We start from the raw sequence: 13,641 nt of genomic DNA on the forward strand, positions 1-13,641 counted from the left end.
CCCATAGGAGTGGTAAAACACTGGAATAGGTTCCCCAGAGTAGTAGACACTACAAACTCAGCTGTGTAGCTTTCTCTCATTATACTTGCTTTGAGCAGGATGTTTAATCTAGGAGTGCTAGTCCTTGTCATCTATATGATTTTTAAAATATATGTTACTGTAATAATTCTTCACTTCCTTACAGACTCCACTATAGGGGTCAGGAAAAAGTATTTTACAACTACAGATAAATTCACAGCAATTGGACAAATTCCGTCTGATTGACTTGTCTGGATTCAGAATTATTATTTGGTCCCACAGTGCAGGGAAAGGAGACATAGCCTCCAAATCTGCAATCTACCTAGGCAAAGTATTTTTGAAACACTTGCATTAGTAGCTGCATATGCAAAATAAAGGAACTTTCTCATAGTCTCAAAGGACTGCAGTCAGCTTGCCCCAAAACTGGGGAATGATGTCTTGAACAGTTTCTACTTGAAGGGCAAGGACTGTTGCTTTGACTGTCTTTCTTCCATTATAAACAACAATTAGGTAATAACAAAAATACCAGTGTGTTATTTTTTTAATCCCAACCTTAGCACTTAATATCATAGACCTTTTTGCCTTATAGGAAAGGCAAGATAATAAACATGTACCAGATCCCAGTTGTGTTGCTTAATGCCTGAATGGTAGTCACTTGGATCATACCACAAAGGCTATTTTTTAAATTGATGTATCAAAGTGGTTGTGTTATGGAAACTAAATCCTGGAAGTTAGAGAAGCTGAATGAATAAGTTTGTCTTTAAAAAAAAACCAAAAACCTTCCACATCATTGTTCAATCAGTGTTGCCTGAAAGAAATTTGTACTGCTAGAGCTGACATTTCATAGTTCACTGGGGACAAACCATGTGAATATATTAATAAAGTCATATATGTTACCATGATAGGTAGAAGTGAAAGGGAAGGTTAACAAGAGACTCAGAGCAAATTATCACGGCTTATTAATATTATTCTACAAACAATTAGTATTAATGTGTAATTATTGTACAACTGACAAACTAAGTATATTTACAAAGGCATCTATGTGGTTCAGTTTAGCTCATAGATTTTTTGGCAGTGATTTTTTATTTTCTTGCATTTTTCTACCTTTCTAGGGAAGAAAAGTACATTAAAACATGCAGTAAAATGTCTTTTTCTCATACAGAGCTAAAATAGATGGGTGATAGTTCAAGTAGGGTTACGCTTTTAGTCCATATTTCATCTGAGTCTTTAATGGTCAGTGAAGCTAATGGAGTTATGGTGATTTATGTCAGCTGATGATCTAACCCTGAATCGTGTTGTTTTGTGGTTGAAGCACATGGCTTGGCCTGCAGAGCCTTGTCTTGTTCCTTGTTTGGACAAATGAACAAAGAACATGCAAACATACATCATAGTTTGTCTGAGAACTATCTTACTATAAAATAATAAGTTGCCACTGTGATAAAATTACCATTCATATTTTTTTTTTTTTGGTTAAATTCTGCTTTTAAAAATAGAAGGTTTTGGTTTTTCATATAAAAACTTAGCAAATGAATACTGGAACACTCTGCTATACTTGGCCTTCTTCTCTGGGAATGTCCACTCTTACTCTGCTTTTCTGCTGATAAGCTCTAAATTTTTAAAGCCTTTATTTTGGCAGAGGCTTCATCTTCTGACAGCAACAATCCTACCTAGGGAAGAAAAAAACCAGATTTCTCTGTAGTAGTTATCATTCTTTCAGCTCTTTAATAATGAAAATGCATCAACCATAATAAAATCCAAATTAATTTTTCAGCCTAAAGTTGCCTTTTCTTGATTGATAGCTTCTTGCTAGAGCCCTTAGTTTGGAATAGTTTCAAAATATTTCTTTCTCTGGTCTTGTACTCTGAAGGGCTGGAGATGCAAAATATCTGCTTTGGGTATCATCAGCATTAAATCTCTGGAGTGTAATAGCAGTTTGTTCTGTACTTTCAACTTTAACCAATGAACTCTGTATCTCAGCTGGTTTTTATTATCTGTGGAAGTTGCTGCATGGCAAAAGGAACTTGGAGAAAAGAGGAGCTTAGCTGTCACGTACCTTATAGCACATCATAACTTGACCACTCTGCATTTACTCTTGGTTTGCCAGAGACAGAGACATGGTGCAAGTATTGGTTACTTAAAAGAAAATGGAAATCTTGAGGCCAATCAAATGCTTTTTGTTTTGTGCTGGTATCACCAGTGTGACTTGTTTTCTGCCTACATGCATGTCTGGACATCGGCTTTATGTTACCTCTCCTTGCCTGCTCCCCACCTTCTCTCTCAAACACATATTTGGCAGCATAAAAATAATTTCTGACAACGTATGAATTGAGGTGAGCTGGTTTTTTGGGCTTGAACCTTAAGTTTGATATTTGAAGATCCTGTATCACTTAATCCAGCAATTACAGCAAAATACAATTTTTTAAAACCAATTGTTTAGTTTAAGCTTAATGTAAGATTTTCAGCAAATATTGACAGTATCTTACTCTGCACATGCAGTGACTGGAGAGATTACTGATCAGTTTTACACTTCAAAAAAAGATGAAAAAAAAACCCCTAGGTCATTGTCCAAGAGTAAGAATATTAAAATACCAGAGAAAAAAACCCCAACCTTTTTGAAAATCAGAACAAAGATTTTTGTTAAATAAAATATTTAATGTATTAACTTCTGAATAACAATAGTAAGTCTTTGCACTCTGAAGAACAAAAGTTCCTTACTAAGATGTGATAAAAATACCTCCTGTATCAAAGGTACTCAAGCTGAAAAGAGCCTTCAAGTGGGTCTAGACATAATGTACTTGCTAAAATATAATGGATGCCTGTGAAAGCCAGATACAGATCTGTCTTATAGCTTGTCCCAGCTGATGAATCTAATGTTCTTTCCACCTTCTAAGTCCTTCAAAATAGTTGTGCACATTTCTATAACAGTTCAACATGTAGTGTTGGAGTCTTATTGATGATTTACTGCCCTGTGATTAAATATAAGCAAACAAATGTGCTACACTCTTTAGAGAACTTCCTGTGCACCAGCTAACATTATTCTTGAAAGCTAGTTTCTTCTTTTTATAAGATTGTTTTTATTTTTGCCCTAAAGTAAACCAAATGGAAATTCATTACACTTTTCTTTGTATCATAATTTGTTTATTTGTCTCTTAGCTGAAAGCCAAAGAAGTGTTACTGATTTATTTTTCTGTCATTGTTTCCACATAAATCCCTATTGCTCAATCTCTCTGGTTGCTCTGCAGATATCCCACATGCAGCTCAAGAAAAGTTGATCAATCAATCAAGTTAATTGATCAGCTGTGGCCTCCTTCCCATGTAGAATCCATAGTGATATAAAGATGGCTAGCAGCATAGAAGACCTTGTATTTCTTACCAAGATAGGTCTTTCAACATTATTTGTATAAACAATATTCTTTTTATTTCAGCTTGCATGGTTTATAATGAATTTTATTTCAACTTCCTGCCAGTTTTAAAAAGGTTGTTAAAAAGCTAACGTGAAGAAGCTGTAATCAGATGTCCTCAAATTGAGATGAAGTAATTGTGTGCAGCTGTTCTTTCTGTTCTTCTGCTTGGACATTACAGGAGGTGAGGTTTTAGTTTAAATAGCTTTCATCAGGGTACCTAAATTTGGGCTGAACCTTGTGGAGACTCTTTTTATTTAGCAATGGTAGCTTCAGATAAGGGCAATTTCTTCCTGAACTAATTAGTTTCTTGAACAAATCTTGCCATGCGTTTATATGTAGTCATTTAATACCAATTTAAAGTCAAAAGATATTTGAACTGTTCTGTTCCTGTCTTGGGGTTTTGTGTGCATGCTGGCTCATGCTAGATGACCTTCTGAAGAAAAACCATCTGCAGTGATCCCTTGTCATTCTAGGACTTGGGTGGCTTTTACTGCAGGATTTCTTAAGGGTACAATTTATCCCCATGGGGAAAATAACATACATTCACTTAAGTGAACTGCAAATCACCCTTCTTATTAAGAGCTATAATCTCTATATGTAATTTTAGCTTTATTTTTTGATAAATCAGGTTTGTATCATGCATCAGTTGTTCTTTCCATGCTGAGTAAAGCTCAATGTTAAGATTTTGTCTGCTACAGATGTTTGCTATGTTCCTTGTGCTGGTGGGAATAAAAGTATTAAAAGCCTTGTGGATAGAGACACACTATCATAAGAAGCTCCTGGAAAAGCTTTGTGGTGAAGTTCTGGGCAATCATACTTGGGAGAGAAATGTTGCAGCAGCTTGGGGTAAAAGAATCTGGTTTTGGGAAGGAGAGCAGCTTGTATTCAGAATACTTGCAGAAAGCTTTTGATTATATGGGCTCACTTGTTATGTTGATGATTACTTTACAGTGAAGATTATAACTTACTATGCTTGGGACCATTTAAATGTGGTTAAAGTACCTCCATCTTTCTTCCAAAATGCCATAAAGGAAGATTATAGAACTGATTATTTTGGTTCATTCTGTACATATAACCACTTCTCTTTAAAACCTGTGGTTGACAAGTTGGTTTGGTCTAAATTCTGCGGTGAATGAACAGACAGTTATGTGTCGAAAGTGAAGTTTGCAGTTTATTTACTTTCCAACACTTCATAACACTTTACAGCTAGTCCCATACATATTAACCTTTTAATGGCACAGTATGGTGTTAGACCCACCTGTAAAGAAACTGTTTTTATCCTGGGGAATTTTTTAGTCTTTGTTATCACATTTTTTGCATGGGCCTCTTAGTAATTCTTAAGGAGATTTTTGTCTCTTTTTTTTTTTAAATATAAATATTTGTTTCAGCTCTCTCTGAAAAGAAGATATCCCAGCTGGATTGAGGAATCCTTTACAGTGCTGTAATACAAGATAATGTGTCCTGCAGAACACTTGACTATATTCTTGTGTGCTACTGGGGCTGTCTTGCATCGATATCCATCATTCAGTCTCAACACAGAAATAAATCCATGGGGTTTTCCCATAGAGGCCATTAAATGTCATGGCAGATCATTGGAGTTTAATTACTTCAGTCTGACATGCGTAAGATATTTAATAAGGAATCTTGGTCCAGATCATCAGATAGGACCACAAAGGTGACTAAGGAAATGGAGGATCTCACATACATGGAGAGGCTGAGGGAGATGGGACTATTCAGCCTAGAAGGGAGAAGGTTCATGGACAATCTTATCGTAATTTCTAAATGCTTGAAGGGAGGGAATAATGAAGAGGGACTCAGATTTTTCTCAGTAGTGCCAGCTGGCTGGGTGAGAAGCAATGGGTACACATTAAAAACCATGAAATTCTGATTGAACACAAGACTTTTTCTTTTTTTAACTGTAGAATACAGTCAAACACTAGCACATGTTTCCCATAGAGACTGTGGAGTTCCATCTGTGGAGTTACTCAAAACCTGGCTGGACAACCTGTCCTGTTGCCCTGGGCACTCTGCTGCAGGAGGGCTGGACCACATCTGAGGAGGTCACATCCATCCTCAGCTATGTGTATGGGCCATATGTGTTGCCATATTTTTTTCAATGGAACTCTAAGTAGAAATCCAACTTGAGCCTCAAATACCCTTAGACCAAAATAGTTCTTCTTGCATTCCAGAGTTATAACATTCCATGGGAACAGTATGATTTTTCAGTTTCTCCAAATCAGTGTCTTTCCACTTAGGGAACAAGGATTGCTGTCTCCACATGATAGCATAATCAAGACCCTGTTTTACATAGCACCTGTTTAAAATACAGAAACAAGTTATCTACTAGCCAAGTTTCCTGGTACATCGCAGTGTAAAATCAGCTGTTTAGTAGCTTAAAATATTTTGTTCAGGCTAATTTTTTTTAATCCTTTGTCTCTATATTCTACCTTTCTTCTATTTCATTCTTTCTTTACTCAGTTTTGGTGTAGTGCAAACTACAACTGGAACAATTCAGCTTTTTCCTGAAACTAAGGGAAAAGTGTAACTTGCCCTGTGTCTTTATTACTTCAAGCAGATTGACAGGAAAATTGGCTGAGCCTGTAGGCACGTATGTTTTCCATAGATTGTGTCTGCTACTTAGACTGACTTTTCCTATCATTGCACATCTGCTGTGAGTTTTGCTGGGTTCAGTGGCTTTAGATGAGTCATAAAAGTTTCTTGTGTGTTGTCCCTAATGCTTTTGCTGGCCCAGATAGCTGGAGCTGCTTTCTTCAATGAAGGAGCATTGTGTGAGGGCAGCAGGAGTGTAAACTAGGACAAGAATCACTTTGGCTCCAAGGTCTCCTGGCAGTGAGATACAAACATGTAAAAGGAAAGGATTCTTTCTTTTTACTTCTATAGATGATGGGAAAGAAAGACCAAGCTGCTGCTCCTGCCTCTTTTAGCTGTCACCTTGGTCTGTGCGTGTGCATGGGGATTGTGACAACCAATGGCACATGGCTGAAGCTGAGAGCACACGGCGGTATCTGAAACCAAAAAATGTAGAAATGTTATCTCTGCTCTCCTAAAATAAAGAGAAGGTGTTCTTTGATGGGGAATTGAACAAGTTAGAGGGTAGTGTGCCCCTGAAGAAGGGTACCCACATGCATTTAGGAGTGCAAAGTAATAGCGTGTTCTGCTCCAGTGGCTTTGGATCATTTTTCATCATGGGGTTCCATGGGTGATTAGAAGAAGCCTTCTTGATGCTAATGCAAGCAATTGTGAAACACCTAATCTCCTCCATAGGTTCAGGGCGGATGCCACAGAACCTCAGGACTTTGGGACAATGTCTCACTGATGAAGCCCAGCAAGAAGCTGAAAAAGTTTTGAGCTAATCATCAGACAGGCTGTCTATTTTAAACAGGTTTTCTAAAGAAAGAGGCTTCAGTAAGCTGTGTTTGGCTTTTCAACCCATCAGTCCATTTAAACCAAATTTATCAGGGCCATGAGGTACTAAAAAATGTGAAGTTTTGATTTTCATGAAAATTAGTATCTGTTTTTGAAATGGACTAGCCCTATATTGAGGAAGGAGCTATGTTGAGGTCAGCAGGCAAGTTCCAGGCTTATCTGCACAAGCATAAATGACTGAGCAGGATACATATGGAAGAATTTGCCTGAGCAATTGCTGCTCCTTGCCTTAGCTTTATGCACAGGAGCTGTTTGTGTTTGCGAAAGGGAGAATGCAAGGAAGTAGGTCACATTCAAAGAAATAGGCTTTTTTTTTTTTTCCTCTGCTCTTTGGGAAATGTCTTGTGGGAAGTGTATCCTCTGTTTCACAAGAAATGTCTGAGGCAGACAGCCTGATGATGGCTAATTATCAGAACACAAATGTCTTAGCTTATTCTCTCCTACTAAAGGATTCCTCTCACTGCCTCAACTTGTTCTGCAGCTGTAGAAGAGTTGTACTCTCAGGTTTTCATTTTATTCTGTCCCTTTAGGATGTTGCAGGTTTAGAAAGATAGTTGATATGGAATATGTAAGTTTGAAGACCCGCATTTTCTTTCCGTTCACAAACAGAAGAGCTACCCAGAGAAAACTTCAGTTTTCATCAGTGGTCTTAAAATTCACATGGTAGCATCCTGACATATTGCAGCCTTCAAGAAACCAGTTTCCCTCACCTAAAGCAGCTGTATAATTTTTGCTGGCTGTTTGAAATACCTACAGAATTATTTTTTTATCCTTTTAATGTATCATGCAAATCTGATAGGCAGATAGGAAAACTGTATAACCTGGAGAGTTTATAGCACTTTGTTTCAGTAAACAAAAAAACTAGCCAACATAAACCCCCTCACTATCTTCAAAGAACTTCTCTGTACCTGCTCAGCACACGCTTAGCTCTGTATGTTTGCTCGGGAGAATATCACAGCTCTTACACGCTGTAATATACATCTCGTGGGAAGGTGTGGAAGGGGAAGTTGAAATGGCTCTTTGCTGATGATAAAATGAAAACAAAAACAACTGCCGATTCCCTCGCCAGCCAGCTCGCTGGGACATTTTTATAATTCTTTTACTCTGTTCTTGGAGGACTCCAATTAGCCTCAAACTGGAGATCGCAGCTTGTGTGTGAAACAGGCAGCTGGCACGCAATCCTCCCTGAAGTTGTTTCCTTTCCTTTTTCCTGAGATTTAGCGAAGGGGGGGAAGGGGTTGGAGTCACATGGATACAAAGCTTTTGATTAATGTCCAAGTCTCTGCTGCCGCGGAGGCTTTCCAACCTCTCAGCTAGCAGGGCGAGCTGGGAACCAGTGACCGCTCGTTTCCTCCGGGCAGTGTCCCCTTCCTGACGGGAAAGGAGCGCGCTCGGGGGCGGCTCGTCGCCTGCGGAGCTCGGGCGGCGGCGGAGCGGGGTGAGCGGGGGCTGCGCGGTGGGGAGCGGCCGGCCCCGGCCCCGGCCCCGCTGTGTAACTTGGCGGGGTCTTTGTTGTCCTTGTCCGCAGCGCAGCGCCGGGGAAGGCGCCGGGCTGGGAGCACCAATCCTCCTCGCAGCACCATGACAGAAGAAAGCAAGGGGGAAGGCAAGGGGGAGAGCGGGAAGGACTTGGAGAAGCAGCTTCGCTTACGCGTGTGCGTCCTCAACGAGCTGCTGAAGACGGAGCGGGACTACGTGGGCACGCTGGAGTTCCTGGTGTCGGTGAGCGGCGGCGCCGGGGCCGCGGGGCAGGGAGCGCCCAGCCGGGACAGGGCTGAACCCCAGCTGCTGCCCGAAAGGGAGGGAGGGTAACAGGTCTGGAGATAGCCGAAGCGTTTATCCCTTTATTCCTCCCTCCCCGCCTCGCCCCCCGTCCCCCGGCCGCGCTGAGGCACTGATGCTCTCGCGTCTCCGCGAGTGGAAGCGGATGGGGGCGATGGGTTTGGGCTCCCCCAAACCTATCGGGCGAGGGGGCCTGTGTTCATTTTAGGATGCCGTAGGGTTTCCACTACTTGCGACAGTCTTGGAAACCCAGCGGTGCAGGGGGGAGGCAGCAGGACAGAGGGGGTGCTGGTGTGCAGCAGCTGCTTGGCATTAAAGCCACATGTGGCGTTCACTCCCGTCTTGTGATAGGGGGTCAGCTGGGAACGTCGTGCGTTCTGCTCAGCTCTGTTGGGACAGTTTGAGCTTCCTGCTACATTTGATGGGATTGCTGGTGCCGGGTAATACCCTAGTCCGAAAGGCAGGAGTTCTCACTCAAAAAGCCAAAGGGACAAATCATTGCAGAACAGATGTGGCCAGTGTTTCATTTGTGCCTGATCTTGGTAGCATCACTTTAGGGCTCTGATGTGATAAATATGTTCAAATCAGCTGTTTCAGATTGCAAAAGTATTCACAGTAGCCCCATCATACATTTCTCTTCCCCTGTCCCATTGAAGAGGGGAAATCCTTCCAACTGCAAACTTCCTGCCTTGCTGCCTTGAGAATTGTGGACTTTTTGCTTATTACCATGAAAGAGGAAATTCTTAAGTTGGCTGTGACAGGGAGAATAAAAGCACAGACATTGGAGTGAAATAAGATCTACAGAGTAGCTTATTTTCTCCATATGTTTATCCTCAGCAGCACCATGAAAAATGGTAAATGGTCCAATGTGTTGGGGTGTTTTGTTTTTTTTTAAGCTCAGGATGTATGTTTGAAAAAGAGGCTGTGCAATTATTTTACTTGATTCCATTTAATGGTCAGGTTTTACCTACTTTTAAAAAAACTTTTCTAAGGAAATGTTATTCCATATTCTACCTTAACCCACAAATTTGGTGTGTGCCAGAGTCTTGGATTTCAGCAAATTTGAAGAATTTGTAATATCTTTAATTTTGAATTCTAAGGTTTTAGACATAAGATAGGTATTTCAGTTCAAGCAGTAAGTGCTCAAATTCTCCCAAGGATCAGAATCTGTAAGTGTTTCAAGTTCTATCCAGACACTGAATTCAGTAATAAGTCTTTTTGCAGTTTGGATCAAGATGATCTAAACAAATCATGTGGAGAAAGGAAGAAGGGTTGGTGTTAAATACTTGGTTCTACATCAACTTTTCAGATTCATTAACAGTTGTGGACACGGTTCAAGTGACTGTTCAGAGATGTAAATCCTTCACAGAGAAATGCCACATGTTCTAATTGTACCTCAGTTTTGTTTGAGCTTTCTGAGCTTTCCTTTGGTCTACCTGCTAGGACTGCTGTTGAGATCAGCTGTGGTGGTGCATTTGTGAGGGCCACTGGACTAGGGCCAGTATGGAGACCATGACACTGATTTTATGTAAGCCATCAAACCCATCACTGAGTGAGGGGTTTATGTTCCAGCCAAAGTTGACAGCTGGACTTCCAGGTCATCTCAGTGTTGTCAGTGGAGCTCATTGTGTGGAAACCACCTTTCCTTTATGACTGAGATGGTGAAGCCAGTTATAGTGTCCCTGAGAGTTTGCTCTGAGTACCTGCAGTTTTCACTGTAGTTAATAGGAAATAGGGTATTCACTTAGATAAATGAAAAATCCCTGTGCATGGCTAGAGAATGAAGAGGTTATAAGGAGGAAGTGACTTGCTGGTCTGTGTCAACATGGGAAATGATTTGCTGGTTTCCCTACACTGGAAACATACCTACTATATGCTAGATTTATATAGGTTCTTTTGTTTATGTTGTAATTAAATAACAGATTTCTGGTTGGTTATTTAAAGTCTTTTTTTCCCCTCCTACTCTATGATTGCTCATCCTCCACTTATCAGTGAGAAGTAGCTTGGCTTGTATGTTCTGTCAAAATTCTGTAACACTGTAAGGTACAAAACAGAAGATTTGATATACATGTAACTTTATGTAACTACTTATTAAGTAGAAGTAGCTGAGTAGTCATTCCCATGTGAATTAATTCACCTCTTCTTTTTTGGCTTTGTGCTGTGTAAATACAGTATATTATTTTATATCTGCACTCTTGACAAAACAAATCTGAGTGAAAAAGGTCTGCTTGTATTAATATTATTCTTTTGTGTCTCCTGAATCTTCCAGTAATAAACTATAGTAGTGTTGAGATCTCAGCAATAACAATTTTGGGCCAATTGCAGTGGGATGTGTAAACATATGTGAGGCGGATAAACTTAAGCCACCCAGTAGTTGCAGCAATGTTGGAAGGAGGAGGCATGCACTGGAAATTATGAATAAATATACTTATGCTTATTCTTTTCCTTCAGATGTTTCATTATAACATTTAGAGTGCCATTGCAATACCACAGTTTTTGTTTCTTCTAGCATTTCTTAAAAGTAACAAGTGATGGAAGAATTTACTTAAGACACTAAAAGACCTTTTAAAATTATATCTGTAGACAGAAGTTTTTATTTTTACTAAGCTACAATATTCTGTTATGGACAGTTGATGCTTTATTGGCTAAATTAGCAATTGGACTTTTTCTGCTTCTAGATGTTCTTGCTGATGATCATACCATTTTCCTGTGGCAAAATCTTTGCTTTCCAATGGAAGAGAAGGCGTACTTGCAAGAATAGAGGAAAATCTTTCTTTCTTATCAAAATGAACTTTCTGGAGGGGACAGAAAGTAATAGTTGATGAATATTTGCACTGTATAAAATAATTCCATGCCCACAAATCCTAATGTGTGACTGAATAATTAATAATTACCTTAGGTACTTATGGTAAAGTACTTATAGTAAATATGCTTTAAAAAAAGTTGTAACATCATCAATTTTTACCTTATCTCCTTCATGCTTTATAGCAAATGACCAAATATATATTTACTGTGATCTGTGTAAACATAAGGGACATTTCCTATGTTGTCCTTTAAGCACAATTAGCCTGGAGAAAAGGAGACTGAGGGAAAGCTTTATCATTCTTTACAAGTACCTGAAAGGAAGCTGTGGTGAGGTAAGGATCAGTCTTTTTTCTGCCCTGACAAGTGCCAGGACAAGAGGAAATGGCCCCAGGCTACACTAGGGGAGGGGTGGGTTGGTTATTAGGAGAAATTGATTCACTGGATGGGTGTTCAGGCATTGGAATAGGATGCCAGGGAAGTGGTGGAATTGCCATCCCTGAAGGAGTTCACAAAACATGTGAAGCAGATGTGGCACCTGGGGACATGGTTTAGTGGAGAACATGGCAGTGCTGGGTACTGGTTGAACCTGATGGTCTTGGAGGTCTTTTCCAGCATTAATGATTCTATTCTATGGCTAGCTAACTGGAGCAAAACTGCATAAACTTTTCTAAGATTCCTTGGTCTGTGATTTTATGCTGGGGAACATATGATTTTTAAATGACAGTCTTAAAAAAATAGTTGGGTTTTTTTTGTAATTTGCTGAGTGTTTTCATGTGAAGTTTCATTTAGTGTGTAATCAGGGTACTCACTTGAATCCTCAACATAGCAGTAGTAAAGAGACCAGTAAAACTGTGGTTGATGAGACATTAAAAATACTTAATAGTAAAGAGTTGCTAAAAAGTGGCTAGGTTAATTTGTCACCTTTTTACCTGATATAAGGCTTAGTTTTTATGTTTGTGATTTACACTAATTGACTGGCCACTAAGGTAAAAACAGGCCATAAAGAATTTTAGGATGCATGTACATATATGCATATACACATTTAAAATACACATGTATATTTTTTGGAAAGAAACTTTATTTTGAAATAGAAATTGGAAATGTAATCAATCTGCTACACTTGGTACTTCAGGGGATATCCATGGAAGTAGAGTTTAATTTCCTATGGCAGCGATTGTTTCTCTGGCACAGTTTTGTGTTCTGACGAATTTGACGTTGATGGGAATAGAAGCAGATGTTGGCACTCCTGAAAGCCTTTCCCCACGGCCTCAGCTGGGGTGGCTAGTTAGATCTTGAAGCAGCTGGGGGAAAAACAAAGCTAGTTTATTATGTAGACTACAGTATGGTTTACAGAGTCTCCCAGTGAATATATATGTTTCTGCCAGTTAACTCTCAAGTATCAGTTTGATTTTGTTACAACATAGTGTACTGTCTTCTGCTTGCTCTAAAGTGAAAAAAATGGTTGGTTTTCTTTAAATGTGCCCTGTTAAGGGAAGCTGAATCCTTGCTTTTCAATTGGTATAAAGAGATGTTGTTTATAAGGTTTGTTGTGCAGCCTTTTCAGTGTCTGTGTGACTCCTCGGCTTCTGTGTTCCCCTGCTGAACATTCCCTGTCTCTTGGCTCAATAAATATTTCTCTGATTTTTGAGCAGACTAATTATTTGGAGAAGTGATTACAGTAATGGAGACTTCAGGTAACCTTTATAGTTAAATTCAGTGTTACTAAGCCTGGCTAGCAATGAAGGATTTATGTCGTGGATGAAAGCTACTCAAATAGTTATGCTATATAATAAAGTTAGATGTTGGGCTTTCCACAAAAAAACCCCAACTTATAAATGATCTTTTATGGCTGTGGTTTGATATAAAAACAGTGTGTCTGTGTGTGTTGTTTTTGTGTGCATGTGTGTATGTATCACAGAATACCTTAAATTGAAAGGGTCCCATAAGGATCATCTGGTCCCACTCACTGAATATGTTATATCTCAATTACAGTGATGATTAGTGGCTTCATAGTGCTTTTCATAATTGCATTTATATTTTATAAAAGGGATTTAAATGAATGGAAGGGAAGGGTTTTAGCTGGCTGCATTTTTTGATAAGGTTATGTGATTTCCTTTCTCTTCAGGAAAAGAAAAACAACATTCTATGGCTACTTCATCATGAAAAGTCAAAAGGAAGTGCAAAC

At 39.4% G+C, this 13,641-nt stretch overlaps 1 protein-coding gene across 2 annotated transcripts in view; it reads left to right on the top strand.

Moving 5' to 3' along the window:
- Window positions 1-3,462: 3,462 nt before the first annotated feature.
- The window catches only part of PREX2 (phosphatidylinositol-3,4,5-trisphosphate dependent Rac exchange factor 2), a 176,244-nt gene continuing 166,065 nt past the window's right edge, over window positions 3,463-13,641 (top strand). The window contains exons 1-2 of one of the 2 annotated variants that reach the window (XM_064706194.1): window positions 3,463-3,603; window positions 8,398-8,591. In XM_064706194.1, coding sequence (XP_064562264.1) covers window positions 8,451-8,591 — 141 coding nt within the window. In that variant the 5' untranslated portion in view covers window positions 3,463-3,603; window positions 8,398-8,450. Of the gene's footprint in view, window positions 3,604-8,145; window positions 8,308-8,397; window positions 8,592-13,641 lie in introns of those variants that run through there. The other variant, XM_064706193.1, reaches the window with a different exon arrangement.

This window comes from Zonotrichia leucophrys, chromosome 2 (assembly GCF_028769735.1).
Source record: "Zonotrichia leucophrys gambelii isolate GWCS_2022_RI chromosome 2, RI_Zleu_2.0, whole genome shotgun sequence".
NCBI classification, from domain to species: Eukaryota; Metazoa; Chordata; class Aves; order Passeriformes; family Passerellidae; genus Zonotrichia; species Zonotrichia leucophrys.